This window comes from Mixophyes fleayi, chromosome 3 (genome assembly GCF_038048845.1).
Source record: "Mixophyes fleayi isolate aMixFle1 chromosome 3, aMixFle1.hap1, whole genome shotgun sequence".
NCBI classification, from domain to species: domain Eukaryota; kingdom Metazoa; phylum Chordata; class Amphibia; order Anura; family Limnodynastidae; genus Mixophyes; species Mixophyes fleayi.
The window spans coordinates 246,128,230-246,147,753 of record NC_134404.1 but is presented as its reverse complement, the minus strand read 5'-3'; the positions used below and the strand labels follow the sequence as shown (position 1 = coordinate 246,147,753).

General features: G+C 42.4%; 1 protein-coding gene across 2 annotated transcripts in view; it reads right to left on the bottom strand.

The window, feature by feature from the left end:
- The window catches only part of TMEM242 (transmembrane protein 242), an 87,681-nt gene extending 69,738 nt beyond the window's left edge, over positions 1–17,943 (bottom strand). For both annotated transcript variants that reach the window (XR_012689720.1, XM_075203380.1), the window contains exons 1-3: positions 17,715–17,943; positions 16,068–16,168; positions 1,735–1,872 (exon numbers count right to left, since the gene is read on the bottom strand). Coding sequence is in view for 1 of the 2 variants with exons in the window: in XM_075203380.1 (XP_075059481.1) it covers positions 1,735–1,872; positions 16,068–16,168; positions 17,715–17,904 (429 nt within the window). In the remaining variant the exon portion in view is untranslated. The remainder of the gene's footprint in view (positions 1–1,734; positions 1,873–16,067; positions 16,169–17,714) is intronic.
- Between the last annotated feature and the right edge of the window lie 1,581 nt (positions 17,944–19,524).

Below are 19,524 nucleotides of genomic sequence, written 5' to 3'. Positions count from 1 at the left end.
GTGGCCCTGATCATGTGGATAGGCATCATTGTAAAATAACTTTTTTTAAAAAACAAATGAAACATATTATGTTAAATATATATTTACAAGAAAATCCTGAATAACATGTACTCTCTTCCCGAGCACAGTTCCCAAACAGGAAGTTGTTCCATAAAATTTCGCTGTACAACAATAACACAGCCAGACAGTTGCTAAGGATACTTTAATGAATTTAGGGTATTTTGTGGTTGCCGAAATAAAAAATTAAAGTATTCTTGAGATAATGGATACCGTCAATTAATAGAGACCATAGCCATAATGCATGCATATGGCTATGGTCTTAGGGTGGGTGTAGGGTGAAGCAAAATCATTGGAAAAAAGTGACAAAGCCTTCAAGAGATAACATGCCTGTAGAAGCAGCAAACATCATTAACAAGCCATTGGTTGACAAAAAAAAAAAAAAAAAGTAAAATCATTCTCCCAGTATTCCATATTAAGCTGAGACTAATGGAACAATTTGCTAAGGCCTTAGACAAAGATGGCGATTGCTTAATATACATTTGTAGATTGGTAGTATGTACCAATTATCTAAAAATTTGAGCCAATCTAGCAAAACCGATGCCATATTGGGAATTAGCACCACAAAGTTACCCAAATATCACTCTATTATGATTAACAATAAAATGAGTGTTGACCAGTGAATATCCCATTCCCATTGGCTAGAATTATAATATTGGGCAAGGATTCAGTTCTATACAAATGGATATACCTGCTTCCCTGCCTGGCCATTTTCAGTAGTAGAATGCTGGGACTTGTTTCACGACAGCTAAAGGCCACGTGTCGAAGAAGCACGTTATATACTATTCCCTCCCAAACTAAACTAGTCAAGGGAGGGTTACTGAAACCCCTGACCAGTATACAAGTCAGGATCATTGCACATTTTTAATAAGAAAACCTACTTTCCCACTAACACATTATATTAATGGGGGACTTGTAAGCACTTTGAGGGCAGTCCAGCCGTCAAAGGGAACAGTATTCTCCATTAAATGCAAGGTTGAAAAACATGGTGTTCAAAAAGTCCATCTACCCATAATTCTACTTTGGCAACTCAACTTGCTAAGTTTTAGACATAAGTTATATTGTGAAAATAAATATGAATCCAGATAGATCTATCATTACACAAGCTAACACATAGGTAAATGACTCGTGAACAGGACAGACAGCATGTGATAACAGATTAAAAGCACAGTATTATGCCTGAGCTAGGTGTGATAGGTGATAGTTGGCACTGGATGGCAAGGTATGCAGTCGACTGCTAGATTCATTTGGTCTACATTCAGAAAGTCGACAACATGAGGTCGACAATTCACATGGTCGATAGTATTAATAGGCTGACAATTCAAATGTCAACAGTATTATTAGGCCAACAACTGAAATGTAGACAGTATTAATAGGCCTGTGTGTGCAGTCATCTTCAGACCACGCTGCAATGAAAACCTCATCCAATTTGGCTACCCATGAGTCAAATTAAATAGTAATCATAATCATGGAAAAGGTCTATACAATGAATAATTTGATAAACACAAGTATTACTCAAATAAGCATAGATGCAGAGAATGGCAATGTAGTGTTGTTTTACATTTGAAGTTATGTTTTTATTCTGTTGATAATGGAGTTGATTTAAAGCATAAATAGAAGTAAAATGCATTTTTTGTTATTCAATGTAAACAGGATATATAAAGAATGTATACTCACACTGTGCACTCCTAGTGCTTTCCATACAGCAAAACTGATTAATCCCACTCCGCACCAAGCATATAGAGACCCCCATCCTAAAGCCCTCAGGGCAAGTAATGAACCACTTTCTGGTAAGGCAGCTGTTGCAGTGGCACCCTGAAAATAAAATAAAATAAAATAAAATAAAAAAAACAGTCCACATATAAACATAGCATCGTATTAAACAAATGAGAAATATTCAATCAGCACAAACTAATGCTGGCTCCAGCCACACATTTTCTACAGCCACACATTGTGATGTAGCAGCACGTGTGGCTGGAGAAAAACAGAGATGACCGCTGCAGTGTCGGACTGGCCCGCCGGGGAGCTGAGGTATACCCCGGTGGGCCCCGACGCCTAATGGCTCCGCCCTCTTCATTGGTGAGTGCAGCAGGGCACTTTAAGAAATACATTTTAAAAAATACTCACAGGATCAAGGCGCCAGCTCCCCACCTCCCTGCTCCATTCGCACTGAATGTTGGGCATGACGTTATCACGTCATGCCCGACATTCAGTGAGGAGTGGGGGCAGAGATGTGCTAGCAAGCAAAAAGACAGAAGAAGAGAAGAGAAGAAAATAAGGAAGCCAATAGGAAGTTAAGTAAAGGAATGGAGGCATGAGGAGGAAAGCAGGATGGCACATAGTGATGAAAGAGGGGGGGAGCAGGATGAAGGGGGGGAGCAAAAGCAGCATGGCACAGTGTGATGAAGGGGGGCCAGGTGACGGGGGGAGCAAAAGCAGCATGGCATTGTGATGAAGGGGGGACAGTAGAAAGGGGGAGCAAAATCAGCATGGCACAGTGTGATGAATGGGGTGCAGGTGAAGGGAGGAGCAAAAGCAGCATGGAGGGTGCAGTGTGATCATAAGGGGGCACAGCTTGGTGATGAAGGAGCACAGTAATGTGTGTGAGATTGCACAGGCGATTTGTGGTAATGTAGTATGTGTTTGTGATGGCACAGGGGGCTTGTGGCAATGTAGTGTGTGTGTGTGTGTGTGTGATGGTACAGGGGGCTTGTGGAAATGTAGTGTGTGTGTGTGTGTGTGTGAGGTAGGTGGTGGCTAATTAATGGGTGCTATTTTGTTTGTGGGGTGTTGGTGGGGAGAATTATACTCACCGTTAATTTCCTTTCCTTGACATACTCCATGGCAATTTCCTTTCCTTGACATACTCCATGGCAGCCCTTACAATGGGCCAATACCCTGATCAGCCTAGTGTAGACAGGAAAATTTGCCCCACCTGAACCCTATATAAGGTAGCACCTCCTCTTTCTTAGTGGTTTTTGTAACTTCCCAAGCCATCCTATAACATAACTATTAGAACAAGGGTGGGAAAATATAGGGCTGACATGTAATATGTCAAGGAAAGGAAATTAATGGTGAGTATAATTCTCAATTTTCCTTTCCCAACTCCATGGCAGCCCTTACAATGGGATATACTAAAGCAGTACAATAGTCAGGAGGGCAATAAACACCAACACCTTCATAACAGTCAAACAAACAATTTATTTACACCGTTTGCTGGAGAATCTTTCTCCCAAACTGTGTCTCAATAGAGGCCTGATGTATGAGATCTGGTCTGACCAGCAACGTCCATTGGATGTTCCAGCAGCATCCTCCATGCTACCGCGAACCAATGGCAACGCGGCCACGCCGGTAGGACTGCTATCGCCTCCACATTTTCCTTCCTTATTTTCATGAGTTTTTGAGGGATAACTGGAAAGGGAGGAAACACGTACCCCAGCTTGAAGTTCCACTGGATTGATAGGACATCTATCCCTAAGGCCCTGTTGTCTCTGTGATGGGAGTAGAAGAGGGGTACCTTGGAATTGTTCCCTGTGGCCATCAGGTCTATTTCTGGCGTTCCAAACCTGTGTCGTATAAGTTGAAAGATCTCTTGGTGCAACTCCCACTTTCCTGGATGGACTTGGTGTCTGCTTAAATAGTCCGCCACCACATTGTCTTTGACTTACCTGAAGGGCTGAGAGAGATTTCAGGTTCGTCTCTGCCCATGCCATTAGTTTGGTTATTTCGGCCAGTATTGCTTTGCTTTTGGTACCACACTGCTTGTTTATAAAGGCTACTACAGTCCTGTTGTCGGGGGAATTCTCACAGATGTTTGGCTCATAGATAGGACTGGAAGTACTGGACTGCATGCCAGACTGCTTTCATCTCCAAGATGTTCCCCTGGAGAAGTCTCTCTTTGTCTTGCCCAGTGCCCTGAGTGACCATACCTGCCTATTGAACTGGCGTCTGTGATAAGAACACACCAGTCTGGTATCGATAGAGACACCCCTTGCTTTCTCAAGCCTTGGAGCTGCCACCAATCCAGGGACTGTCCTGCCGACCTTGAGAGGTTGATTTTGCAATCTAGAGACCCCACTCTATGATCCCATTCTGCAAAGAGGCTTGATTGAAGATCTCTCATATGCCATCTTGCCCATGGAAGGACCCCTATTGTTGAGAAAAACATATCTAGAAGGCGATGACACGTTTGTGCTGAAATTCGATGTTGAATCTGGATTTGATGCGCCAGCGACTGGATTTTGTCCAACCTTGCTGAGAGAGACAGACCTTGTCCGTTCTTGTATTTATTTGCACTCCTAGAAACACTAGCTGTTGCAAGGGTATCAGATGGCTTTTTGCTGCATTGATTAACCAACCATGCTGTTGCAGGCACTGGATTACCTGGGATGTAACATGTAAGGCTGCTTCCTTTGACTTTGCCGAAATCAGCATATCGTCCAGATAGGGCCACAAAGCTACTCCTCTCTCCCTGAGTGCCGCTATGAGAACTTGGAGACGTGGAAAGGCCAAACGGAAGGCAAGTAAATTGGAAGTGGCATCCTTGAATTCTGAACCTCAGGAATTGCTGGTGATGGATCGTGATCAGGATATGAAAATATGCATCCTGTTAGTCTATCGCCGTCAGAAAATCTCCTGTTTCTACTGCCTTGAGGATTGAGTTGATAGACTCCATTCGAAAGTGTTTTGCTTGCACATAGCAATTGAGAGCTCGTAAATCTAGTACCGTTCTAAAGGCACCTGATGTGTTCTGCACGAGGAATTGCTTGGAACAGAACCCAATGTTTTCTTGATTTGTCGGCACTGCCACAATAGCGTTTGTTTCCACCAGGCCTTTTAGGCTTTCCTCCAAAGCTTGCTGTTCTAAGACAGACGTGGGACTTCTTGACTGAACAAATCTGTTTCCTTTTGGCCAGGTATGAAATTCTATGGCATATCCTCTGGTAACCATCTCCTGGACCCATTTGTCTTGTGTGGTCGAATTCCAAATTTCTGCAAAGCGCGATATCCTGCCATCCACTGGAGTTAGTGGAGTCTGGATCTGCAGATAGTCATTGGGTTCTTTGCTGTCCTTGTTTCCCCCACTTTGACCTGAAGGGCCAAAAGGACTGTCTTGCCATATTATCTTGGTGTCTGGAGTACTGTCCCCAGGCCTATAGGCACGGGCTTCTTTAAACTGTTGCCTTGGAGAATAAGCGAGAAACCGTTTCCCCTTCTGTCTTGTGGTAGACGATTAGCACTACCACTTGCTAGCCTCTGCATCAGATTATCCAGTTTCTTCCCAAACAAGAAACTACCTTCATATGGAAGTGTTGTCAGACGGTTTTTTGGATTAGTGATCTGCCGCCCATGGACATAGCCAAAGCGCCCTTTTTGCTAAAACTGTCGAGGCCATGCTCTTGGAAGAGAACACAATCGTATTCAACTAGGCTTCACACAAGAAATCAATGCTTTTCTGTATAACTTCTAAGGACTTTAGAAGGTTCAATCGATTTATTCTATCTTCGATATCTGTATGCAGCGTGCTGGCCCACAACTTAAGGGCTCTAGCTACCGAAGCCATGGCTATCCCAGACTTTAGGGTTATGCCCCAGATGTGTAATTTCCTGAAGGAAGTCTCCATCCTCCTATCCATGGCGTCTTTCAATGGTCCCCCATCATCCCATGGCAGAGTGGTCCTTGAGGATAAGCTGGCTATGGCTGAATCCACTGTAGGTACCGAACACCATCTCAGCATATCCTCATGCTGGAAAGGGTACATGTGGTTCAGTCTCCCCATGTTAGGATGACTTTTGTCTAAGGCTTGCCACTCCTTAGAGATCAAGTCTTTTATCACCTTATGGGTATGAAACATTGCAGATTTCAGTTGGTGTTCTGAAAACAGTGCATCCTGTGGTTTCACCAAAACTGTCGGTTCCTCAATGCCTAAGGATTTGTTAATATGCTTGAGTATAACATTCACGGTATCCAAATTAAACATTCTGGGATCTTTCACCTCAGCCTCACTATCTGACTTGGAATCCCACTCATGAAGGGAACCGAGGATTTCAGAGGATGGCCCTGGCCTCACGTTCTCCATCTCTTCTGCTATTGAAATCCTGACCCTCTTTTTTCCCTGCTCTTGGGCCTCAAAATCCTGCATCGCCTTCACCATCCATGAAAAGAACTGTTTGAATTGTTCTGGGGACCAGGCTCTTCTATCGTTTCAGGGGTACAAGACACACATAACGGATCAATGCAATCTTTCAGCAATCGGCCATCACAAGCTGCACACACTCTCATTCTTAACATTTTCTTTTTCCCTGCACAAGCTCTACAGAGGTACTGTAAACAATAGAACAAGAAGGTACTAAGTAACTTATTCTAAAGTACACAACACCCACTCTAAGTGCTTACCTTGGGGTGCCCTTCAGCTTTTTTGGGGCGGGATCCTGGTCCATAGTGCACTGTATCCAGAGAGCTGCTAGGTCCTGCAGAATACATCCACCTATAGCCAACAATGAACCTCGTATAATGGGTGTCAGTTGCTTAGGAAAGGTGCCTGCCCTGACATCAAAGTGTGTCCATAGCAGGATAACGATTTCCACCTGTCTTCCTCCTGACAGGTGGTCTGGTAAACAGGAGTCCAGCGATCCGTCCAGCGTACTGCGCATGCGTCCTTTATCCTTGTATGCACGCCCAGAGGCAGTACCTTCAGTGTCACTCACCGTACCGTGAGTGCCTCTTCCCGGACATTTAGGAACCGTGGCCGTCCTCCATCCTGAGGGTCTGCGCATGCGCAGCCCTTTCCTATACTTCTGTGTATGTCCCTTTAACTCAATTGGCAGATCAGGCAACACTCCCTATATTAAGCACCTGTGGTCAACACCACGTGGCCTGATCTTGGAGTCTCATTCCCTATGAGTCTCTGAAGGTGTTCCTGTATTCCTCGTGTTTTCAGCGCTGCTGATTCCTGTGGTTTCCAAACCACTTCTACCTCTGTGGTTTCCAAATCACTTCTACTACTGTGGTCCCCATACCACTTCTACCATCAACTATATCATCGTGACTGTTAGCTGATTCCTATCCGCTGCCTCCGTGCACTACAGTCTTCCAAACCACTTCAACGCTACTACTTATTATTGTGACTGTTTGCTGATTCCTATCCGCTGCCTCCGTGCACTTCAGTCCTCTAATCCACTTCATCGCTATTATATTTCACTGTGACTGTTTGCTGGTTCCTACCCGCTGCCTCTGTGCACTCCAACCGTTACTTTACATCCACTCACCTGTTCCTCATCAAGTCAGTGAGCTGATTCCTATCCGCTGCCTCCGTGCACTACAAGCCTTCAGCCTGCAACTCGCCTGTGTTCATTATCGTGACTGTTAGCTGTTGTCTATCCGCTGCTTCCGTGCACTACAGCCTCCAGCCTACAACTCGCCTGTGTTCATCATCGGGATTGTTAGCTGACGTCTACCCGCTGCTTCCGTGCACTACAGCCTCCAGCCTACAACTCGCCTGTGTTCATCATCGTGACAAGTTAGCTGATTCCTATCCGCTGCTCCTGTGCACTGCAGTCTCTTCTCAGCTCTTCTGTGTTTCCTCGAGACTGCTGCTCTCATTGCCATTTGCTACTCTCCGTGATCAACAGCTCCTGGTCTGCTCTGCTATCCCGTGTGCCATCGCTACTGACAACTATTGGTTGCTACTGGTTACCTCCGTGTACCGCAGAGCCCTGCTGCTGCTGACCGCGCTATCATCCATCTACTGCTGATCCGCTCTCCACGCCTTCACGTGTCCCGCAGGTCTACCCTCCTGTCTGCATTGGATTTATATTTCATCTACTACTCCTCTGCTGGATCATCGCCACTCTCCTGGGTTCTGCGTGAGTCCAGTTCCACGTGTTATTGATTCCTGTGGATTCGTGTCCCGGTTGGTCTACTTATCTGTGCGCTGCACCTACTGACCGCTGCCTCAGGTATCCTGGGACTTCTCATCCAGCCGGCCTCCTGCCGCTCAGGTATCCCTGCACTCCTATTTGACTACCTGCTTCTGAACCACGGTATGCATACTTCTCATTGACTGTGCTGGTGTATTGCATATCTTGCTGGACTGTGTTGGTTCTCCTCTGGAGTCTGCTATACGCTGAGTCTATTGCCATCATTGACTGTGTTAACTTGTGCTGGACTGCTTCAAGAGACTTCCTATATTTGCAGACCTGTTCAGTCATTTATATATATATTGTGCATGTTACTGTGGATCGTATATAAGGTGCCTGTGTATATCCTGTGTTGCAGTCTCTCCCCGTGCACCTCCTCACATATATATTCAGTGGTACAACTTGCTGGTAGCAGACCACTGATCCCTGTTTCCGGTATCACCTGTTCCAGTATCCTCTCACATAGCAGTGGTACAACTTGCTATCGCAGACCACTGACTCCCCGGATACCTCCACTTGGATTCCATTCCTTCACTCAGACAGCGGTACAACTTGCTATCCGCAGACCGCTGACTCTCATCACCTCCTCGTTTCTGTTGGACATTCCTCCTCACTATAGCAGTGGTACAACTTGCTATCGCAGACCACTGACTACCTACACGTGTCCTTGTCCTACAGTTCCTCGTGTACTATTACCTCCATATTACCAGTGCTGCTAGTCATAGACTTTCCTGAGCATCTCATCATCTGCTGTTTCCTGTTCCGTGATCACCCCGCTACCAGAGTACCCTGTTACCATCTACATTGCTCTGGTAAGCCTACCACCTGGTGATCCCTGGGTAAAGACTCCTAGTGCCCGTGACATTCAGACTCCAAACAGCCCACTCTGAACGGAACGGACTGGTCCTGTACAGCCCCGCTGAACTGCACACACAGCCAGGCTGATGAGAAAAGCCCAAAAACCTCAATTAAGCCCTCTAGAATAAATTAACGAACAAAAACAAAAAATGCTACTCTGCACTACCCTGTCATACACACGCTGAGACAGGAAGAAAAGAGACTGAGGAAGAGGAGGAGCTGAATTATATGGGGTTCAGGTGGGGCAAATTTTCCTGTCTACACTAGGCTGTTCGGGGTATTGGCCCATTGTAAGAGCTGCCATGGAGTTGGGAAAGGAAATTTTATTTGAGTGTGGGAACTATTAATTTAAGATGTGGTGATTTGGGGGCTATTAAATGAATGTGGGGCAGAGCTGGGGAGCATGAGGTCTATTTATTAAATGTGAATATGAATTTTTTAATGGCAGTGACAGTTGCAGGAAATAGGTATATGTATTATACATAAATGCTATTAATTTATTGCTGGGGCTGTTTGAAGGGAGGGAAATAGGTTTATTTATTAACTGGGAATACTATTACTTTAATGTTGAGGTTGGTTGAAAGGATATAGATCTATTTCTTAAATCGGAATACTATTATTTTAACGTTGGGGCTGGAGGAAGGCCTAAGTATTAATCGTGGGTCCTATTGATTTAACGCCGGGGCTGGTTGAATATTTTTTAAATGTACCCATTATTTTTTCCAAATAGGGCCCCCAATAGTCCAGGATCCAGACAAGCTGCAGCTAAAGAAACCAGCAGCCACTGGTGGCGAAAATGACAAGAACAGGTAGGATAGTCTGTCAAACATTCTGATTCTAGTGAAACAATCCCGATTTTTGGTGACTGTTCTGCCCAATCTAAGGGACAGATCAAGACGGTGTACTCTTTATATACTCACTGCATTCTTTATATACTACACTATGGTGCTAGCTGTCCTTCGTTGGCTTACCACTCCCCTTCTAGTGGTTTGATTATGCCTCTCTAGTGGCTGGCCACACAATGTCTGGTGGGCTTCTACCATTGTATTCCCCCTGTGGGCCCTTCAAGCCCCAGTCCGACACTGCCTATATGTTCAGTCATCTTCCATCTGCACTAACAGGCCAAGTCATGCCAGAATTAATCTTCTACATCTCAAACATGTTGCACACCAGTGCAAACGGCATGAATCGTCCGATGATTTAACAGCTTAAATTTCACATTTAATACCAATGTCAAAGGGAATTACTTTGTTTTCGTCTGAATTTTTGGAAACATCTGAAGCTTTATTTTAAATGTTAATGTTTTATGGACATTATATTGGAAAATCCACTCAAAATGGGGCTGTTACTTTAACACAAATAAGGCACCCCAAAAACCAAAATATTGCACCCAAAATACCCTATTTGCTGGCGTATAAGACTACTTTTTTGCCCTGAAAAACATACCTCCAAGTGGGGGGGTCGTCTTATACACCGGGTCCAGTATCGCGCGGTATCCAGTGCGGTCGCGGCTGGTCATCAGCGTGGCTGCGGCGAGCATCAGCAGCGATACAGGGGTGCCAGCCTTTTTGGCGTGACCGGCCCGTTCTGCTGACAGGGAGGGCAGACAGGGAGCAGGGACCAATGCAATCAGGCTTTGTAAATAGCCAACAGCCAACCACAGTACTGCACCATTGTACAGCACAATACAGCATAGAAAATGTCCAGCAGTCAAACCCCTATCAACCCTATCATGGCCCCAGCAAAAAGAAAGAAATATGATGCAAGTTTTAAACTTAAAGTTGTAAACTTTGCCATGGAACATAATAATTGTGCTGCTGCAAGACAATATGGAGTAACAGAAATGATGGTTCGGGACTGGAAATCAAATGAAAAAGCATTAAAGATTATGCCAAGGGGTAAGTGTGCACTTGCTCTCTCCCTCTATTTGTTATCTTCCTTCTATCATTGACTAGTGAATTGCGTTTAATAAACTTGCACTGTTTTATGTTTACTGTACATGTTTGATAACATACAGCCTTGTGACAGTTTTCCTGCATGTCATAAGCATTCGAATATAAATTAACATGTTGAAATCAAATCTGATGTTCCTTTACGTTTTATTTGGTGTGTGGAAGGTGTGCGGAAGAGGGGGTAGTCTTATACGGCGAGTATATAACAAACTCTATATTTTGAGTGGAAATGTTGGGAGTCGTCTTATACGCCCAGTCGTCTTATACGCCGGCAAATACGGTATATTGTTTTGTTCTCTTGGGTTGAGAGGCACCAGATATGAGTAGTTTAATCACGTTCTGACGAAGAAGCTATGGCACCAGAAACAAGTTTCTTGTTTAATTTGCAAAAGTTTTTATGGCTGAAGTGAGGTTAATAGTCAATATGTGTAACATGATTTGTGCATTTTTGTACAAGTCCATGATATTTATACAAAATGTTTCAGTGTCACGTACAGTGACAGAATGATGGTGCTGAGGAGTTAGGTTGACAGACCTTTTTAAAACGTTGTTTTTTTTTAAATAAACTTTTTTTTATTCTAAATACTGGTCAAGAGGGACCGGATCATTACCTGCCATGTACCTGTAGCATTGGGAGATAAATTGTAATGGAAATCTAATTCAAGCTGGCATGCCACTATTACATATGACCTTATTGCTGAGGTGCAAAAGAGCACAATTTTGTTCCACTGCTTTAATATCATTCAAGCAGTCACAGGTGACATCACAATGACATAGTTGGGATACCATAGCAAATCCTGAAGTCTTGCTTCGCATTGGGAATATGTAACTGTTAATATTTACTGATATTGTACTATGAAATCAAACATTTCTTGAACACTCTACTAAGACCAGAGGCTCCTACTTTAAGGCACAGTTTTGAAAAGTTATGAGGATACAAAATACAAAGTACCAAAGTTTAATCTGCAACTGCTTGTCCCTATAGTTTGCAACCCAGCTCAAGGCAGCCTAATAACCATAAATAACTGTGAAATAGCACAGGGTGCTTATTTATATAATTGCAAATGTACTTATTTTTGATATTGTGGGTATGTTGGTAAAAGAGATCTTTATTTCTGAGACCAGGGGGAGAAATGTGTTTGTGTTTTAACCTTACTAGAGGAAATGCATTATTTCTGATGTATACATTTGATATAATAAGCCTTTGTTTAGGATGTCTTTTGTGTATCCTGGTGTAAGGAAATGACTTGTGGTTTTGCAACATTTCTTGGGGAATTCCTTTCTTTGGAGGAAATGTGTATTCTGCAACTGTTGGAAGAAAGGATCCATGTTAATCAGACCTTTTGATGTGTGAGGGCCTAGCATTTGAAGGCATAGGAAGATGTAATTAGACTTGCTGTGAGATGTCCACTGTGTCAGTGGTGCTATATAAATAATTGGTGATGATGATGTCCAAAATAAGAAGCAGGAAATCACAGCAAGGTTTTAGGATATCACACATGAGTGTAAATATTGTTAGCTCTGCACTGCATGTAAATCCATGTTTGGATAAACAAATTGCATCCTGATTCTAAAAAAAGCCTGTGAGGCTGTGTCTAAAACTGTATAAAAATAGAGCCCTTGTAAACTGAAATGCATCATTCGGATGTCCCATCGGACCTGACCACTGATACTTTTAATCAGTGGAACTGTCCTTGTCAGGACACTTGAGCGATATAAACATCACTCTCTGCTGCAAGACCCTGCTTGACAACTTCTTCAATATTGCTGTAATCCTGTGACCTACAGATTAGACCCTAAATCTAATCCGTCCTACTTCTGTTCTGACCCAGCTCCTAGTACCACCACTCTGCTCGCTACCCAGCAGCCCTGGCCAGTGTGATAGGCCAGGGGGGATCCATCTACAGCACCCTGATCCATAATAAGTGGTCAGGGGTACCAGCCCAAATGTACCAGCACAGGAGTACACTAGCAGCGACAGTTACCCAGAAGGAAGGTGGTTCAGGATGCGATAATGGAGTCCAGGGGTGGCAGCACCAAATACGCCGCTCCTACTGTGGCAGGAGGGGCGTATTTGGAATAACTAAAGTGGACGGTGGCAAAGTAAGCCGAGACAGTTTCCAGCAACAACAGACAGGGTGGCATAGGCGGTCCATCCTGTCACAATAACATTTCATAAATGTTACTGATCATTTGTAAAACAAAACAGTGAAAATAAACCTTATTAGAGTCCCTTTGGTATTCATTTACTTAGTTCAGCGGCTACTTGGGGCTAGATTTACTAAACTGCAGGTTTGAAAAACTGGAGATGTTTCCTATAGCAACCAGATTCCAGCTGTCATTTATTTAGTACATTCTACAAAATGATAGCTAGAATCCGATTGGTTGCTATAGGCAACATCTCCACTTTTTCAAACCCGCAGTTTAGTAAATCTAGCCCTTGGTCTTATGAGTATAGCTATGCTTGATGCGTCAGTGGTTTTACATTTCTTCATTGCAACATCTGAGTTATGACAATTATCATGTATTCCAAATTATGTTTGATAACAATGGACCTGTTACAATCAGCATCTGTCATGTACACGGATAATTATCGGATGTTGTGGACACTGATAGTTGTGCTTTTGACTGTACTGAAATTCAACAAGACTAGAAAGCATTCTATACCATAACTTTAAAAGACACTGATAAAACAGACGTGCACATTACCTTTAAACTCAGTAATAAGTTAAAACAGTACTTTTAATAAAAGAAAAAGACATCTCTAATATGAGCAGGCATTTTAAAAAGTGTTACAAGATATGACAAATAGATCTGACAAAGCAAGGAAGGAGCTGTGGGCCGCAGGAGAAGGCTCGGAGGGCTTCCTGTTGTCCATCACTGAGCTATAAGGTCTTTATACTGCCTGCTATACGACAGCAATCACATGATCAATAAGCACAATATCTATAAAAAAAAAGTGCATTTTGTATAATTGCCAGTACTTACAGAAGAAAAGTGTTAGATGCAAACATTCTTCTGTTATTAACACTGTATGACTGAAAGTTTGATTGTACCGCAACATGTGTCCTTTCTACAAACCTAAGTACATAATTATGAATGGCAACGAGCACATACATATAAGCAGATCATTTGGTAAGCTATGTGATTTCATGGAACTCTTATGTATCTCTGATACTTATAACCTTACTTTTATTGCTCATCTTTTAAAAATGTAATCATAAGAGCACATAAATTAGGCACTACACAATACTAACTGCTTTATAATATGATTAGCTTACTAGGTCCATTAGGTCAAGTATTGTTGGATAATGGAAAAAGGGGCGTGGAAGTTGCCAGCTCAGACATTTCCAGAGAACCATCTCATTGATAAAGTACTGAAAACTGAAGGCAGCTGATGCAAGAGCAAGACAGTCAGAAGCTGGACCATAGCAATGCAACAATGAGATTAACAAAACTGCACACAGATAGCAGTTACCAGGAAATACGAAATATATTCTAAAAATATAAAAATAGAATGAAAAAGACACAAGTATGAACTTTTTATTGGATAGCACTTGGAATAACAATGACCTTCTTTAAAAAGCCATGCAAAGAACAAACATATTATATATAAAACACCCTACAACAGAACAATTCAATCTGGCTACAGCTAGTAGTTTAACTTTACCAATGATGAATCAATGTAAAAGAAAGGGTAAGTCTGTGGTGTGCTGTAATCCTGCAAAAGTTGTCTAATTTATAGTGCAAAACAGCAAACAGATGACAAGAGTTTTCAAGACAATGAAACATGTTACTGTAAGAGAATGCCAGGTCTCTGCAAATCATGAATTATCAGTATTGGAAGGCGAAATGCCACTTGTAGCACAAATTTGGTGTAACATGTATCCAAATACTATCATAATATGTACAGAGGATGTGATCATCGTGTCAAAGTCCATGGCAATTTGTAATACTGACTGTGCTTGTCAGAATGGTTGCTTGTACTTATCTATAGCACTCACACACAGTGCAAATTAGAACATTTAGTTTGAAAAACATACCTATGTATACAAAAATACTTGCACTAGGAGAAAAGTAAAACATATATGGTCTTTACATGCATGGGTATATCCGTTCTATAATCCTAGACTTCACTGGTGGGATGCTTCCCTAATAATCTCAATGTGTTGCACTGTGTTTTAAAGGTGTAGAGCAAGACTCAGTATTTAAGGTTTGTTTGCATAACATAGGGGGGGGGGGATTCAATTCCCCCCGAATCACCACCGCGCTAAAACTATTACTGTTATTACGGTAGTTCTAACGCCGACTTTTTGCTCGCAACTCCCTGAGCTGCGAGCAGAAAGCCGGGTTAATATCTATAACGCAGCGGTACTTCGGAGGGAATTGAATTCCCCCCATTGAGTGTGGCACGGGCCTGCTACAGTGGGAGATATAATAGGGCGGCAAATTAAATTTTTTAGGGTATGGAAAGTGTTGTGTTCCTGACAACATATGCAGAAGGCAGATTTCCATTCTAATATTTGTTGAGAAATAAAAAAAAGTTTGGTAATATTCAGTGAACTTAGCTAAAGCTTCAACATGTCTTACTTTGGATGCTGGAGGAATTGTGGTTACAGGTGTACATGTTTCCATACTTGGTGGCCCTACACACGGATCTCCCCCTTCTGGGATAACATACAATCCCTACTGAACTCTATGTTTGCAACTCCTGTACAAAAAGAGCCCTGGACCTTTCTCTTGTATTACCCTCACCATAATTCAAATAAACACTCTAAGAAACTGATGTCCCATATTCTAGCAAATGCTAAAAACTTCATAGCCAAACACTGGAAAAATGCACATCATCAGCCCTTAAAAAGCATTTGGCCAAGCGTGGATACCATGCTCTTTGGTGGATGTTAAAATCAAGGAAATAACTCAACTGATTATTCTCCTACTTTACACTGCTAAAAACCATCCAGGCCCTTACATTTTCTTATGCTCATAACAGAATCTTCTTCTATTACCTTATCAATATGGAAGTTTCCTGTAGCATACCCTTTATTTATTTTTTGTATTATTTTTCATTATCCCCTTCTTTACTTTTAACAGTGGTACCCATTTACATACTTTTTGTACCTTTTCTCTATGTAATACTTATCAAAAAAGTCAAACTTGGTCGTGCAACAGTAATTTACTATGCATATTTAATATGTATCTTTTTGTTGACCACTTAAAATGTTTTATAAAAATCCAATGTGTATATGAATTTATTGTATGTAGTAGCCTCTACACATACCTTACTGAACCAGTTGGGACTGTTCTTTTTTGCAAGGGACAATGTTGTACCAAAACCGGCGAGCATCCCTGCTGTTGCGACTGTGCCAAGAAAAAGCCCACCTATTATTACAAAAAATGACATATAGTGTAAGCACTTACTTTGAAGGATGTATATAGATTAATATATTTTAGATAGGGAAGACATATTTTATTTTGATAAATACCCTCCCAGGAAATGATCCATTTATAATAACCATATTGACTAAAAAATATCTAAATGCTCCAGAAACACCAGAAATTCTGCATGCATGATTACATGTCTTTCCTGAACCAATTACGGTTTTCTTGCAAGCATGAGAGGATGAATGAAAGTGCAGAGCTGTACTACACTACAGAAGTTAATACCAAAGACATTCCGTTTTTTTACTTCTTCACGCAGTTTTAAAGCATGTCCATTGCATAAAACTCCAAAAATAATTAAACAAAATCCCTGAGACATGAGGTTTAAATTAGCCAGGTAAACAAACCATTCTTTAAAGTGCAAAATAATGTAAGATTCCTTATCAGGAGTCTGAATCCTTACACATTGCATTTTAACAAGGACTATTTTCTATTCAGTATTTCGCAAGTGTCCATTTTTAAATGATTTAGCCGAAATGCTGTTTTAGTCCCATTTAAGCTGTGATCTGTTCACTGAGATGGTGCGCCGAGCTTCAATTTGGGTTTAATCTCTATACTTAAAACTGATGTGCTGTATGCAACAAAAGGTCCCATGTTGAACTATACTTTTCCATTCATGTTTCCATTATGCTATTTATTGTAATATCAATTTGCAGGGCCTGACATTTTAGTATTGGAGTCAATTATTGCACAATTCATCATTACGAATCTGAGCTTTCCTAGGACTGTTCCTGTCTTTGATACTTTTTTCCTTGTGTTGTCCAATTTTTAATATTTCTATTGGAAATCATCACTGCTTACCTTTAAATAATATTATTTTAAGTATATTTTGATTTTACCAGAGTAATATAAAAAGAAAAAGTACTACTATCACAAGAGGCATTCCTGGGATAGTATTACTACCACCTTTTACAGGACTTAAATGTTGAATCCACATGTAAGCCAACCACAAAATATTATAAAATGTAACCTTTATTAAGCGTCAATAAAATTGATACAAAGAAAAAGGTGAAATATAAAATATATTTTTTTTAGAGCTTATTGTCTCACTGATACCCTGTTCACACTGTTTTAAAAAACCCGGATCGAGACTAAGTGTGAACGGGGTTCCCAGGTCTTTTGAAAAGGGTAGATGTCAGTCTGAACAAAATTTAGTTTGTCCTTCTATAAAGCATCTTGTAAACATTTTGCTTAGCGAGTCTTGAAGCATGTATATATAACTTGTCACTAAAGCATTAGAAAAAAGGGTGGCACTTGGATTACTGAAGGCAGATTCTCTTTTGTTCCAGGAGTATACTGATTGCGACTGTTTGTCCCACGTTGATATACGTTCATATAAATGCAGACACAGGCTGGAATCAAACCTCACAATGCGAATACAATCCCGTGGCGTGACCTTCATTTAATGATAGGTATTTCTGTGTTGCATTTTCCACGGAGCAAGTCTTCGGACTGTGCATTAAGTTTGCATGGAAATATACTGCACCTTTAATGAGCAGTAGTTTGTCCTCCCGGGTCACCTCAGCAGGCTGGTCAGACTTTGAATCCCGGGTCACCTCAGGAGTGTGGCTAAAGCTAGAGTCCCAGCTCCACACCTCTTTCTTTATCCTGCCTTCCTGCAAGTCTCCTTGTGCATCCATGATAACCATGAAGAGGTTGTTCCTCACGGAACACATATCATGCCGACAATCATATACAGTGTATCTCCTCCTCTTCCTGGGCTAAGAAAGAAGTTCTTCCTGTATACCATCACGCATGACACACACGCAAACATTCATTCTACCATACGATCTATATCATGGTTTTCAATAAAGTAATATAACATAGTTTACTACATTTCAAAATCATTTCTAAGGACACATTGCTGGTGAACAGGCGTATATGAGCAAATCACGTGCAGTGCTATCTAGGTGGACAATGGTGAACTACAATTTCTATATTGAGGTGTTAACTGAACTTGATTATAAATTATTTTTGTTTTTTATTTATATACTTACATTCCATCGATATAAACATAAATTCATGAAAAAATATTCATCTGCAAGAGAAATTCAACCATAGAAGAATTAAATGTTACTGTTCCCACAAATAACATGGGATTAACCCGGCGGTTCCCAAAGTGTGTGCCGCGGCTCCCAGGGGTGCCGCGGGCCAGCCCTATAAAAAAGAAAGCATACAGAAACTTACCAATCCGCGCGCCGCTAGGACCCAGCAGCCTCCTCTCTCCCGCAGCTGTCACTGAATATCGATGTCAGTGACAGCTGCGCGAGAGAGGAGGCTGCAGGGTCCTAGCGCCGCGCGGATTGGTAAGTTTCTGTTTGCTTTCTTTTTTGTAGGGCTGGCGCCTGACGCGGGGCAGAGGAGGGGGATAGATGGCAGAGGAGAGGGACAGTGGGCAGAGGAGGAGGGGGACAGAGGGCAGTGGAGGGGGACAGAGGGCAGAGGAGGGGGGACAGCGTGAGAGAGGGCAGAGGAGGGGGACAGCGTGAGAGGGCAGAGGAGGGGGACAGAGGGCAGAGGAGGGGGGCAGAGGGGGCAATGTGAGAGAGGGCAGTGTGCCTGGATGCAGAGGGGGCAGTGTGCTTGGATGCAGAGGGGGCAATGTGCTTGGATGCAGAGAGGGCAGTGTGCCTGGATGCAGAGGGGGCAGTGTGCTTGGATGCAGAGGGGGCAGTGTGCTTGGATGCAGAGGGGGCAATGTGCTTGGATGCAGAGGGGGCAGTGTGCCTGGATGCAGAGGGGGCAGTGTGCATGGTTGCAGAGGGGGCAGTGTGCCTGGTTGCAGAGGGGGCAGTGTGCCTGGTTGCAGAGGGGGCAGAGTGTCTGGATGCAGAGGGGGCAGAGTATCTGGGGGCAGAGTGTCTGGATGCAGAGGGGCATTTTTGCATACAACTAAATAAGTATTTCTGTCGGGACCTAAATACTTATTAGAATTTTTTGAGCCAACTACTTCTAAAACAGGACTGCTCAGTAATTATTTTGGAGGGGTGCCTTGAAAAAATTTGGAGACTATAAGGGTGCCGCGAACTGCAAAAGTTTGGGAACCACTGGATTAACCTAATATTGTTTATTTTGTTTTGGGTTGAGTTCAGTGAGTTAATAAAGATATAAAAAAAATGGTCTCTCTTCCAAACTCTACTTTTCTTTACTTTAAACAGGCCCAGTAGTAGGGGCTGGCTGGCAGACTTGGCCCATCCTTAAAGGTTGTTTTTGTTGCAATATATATTTTTCAATATAAAACAAGGCTATTTTAGTGTTGCTTAACCCAGTGATACTTTATTATTAAATAATAAAAA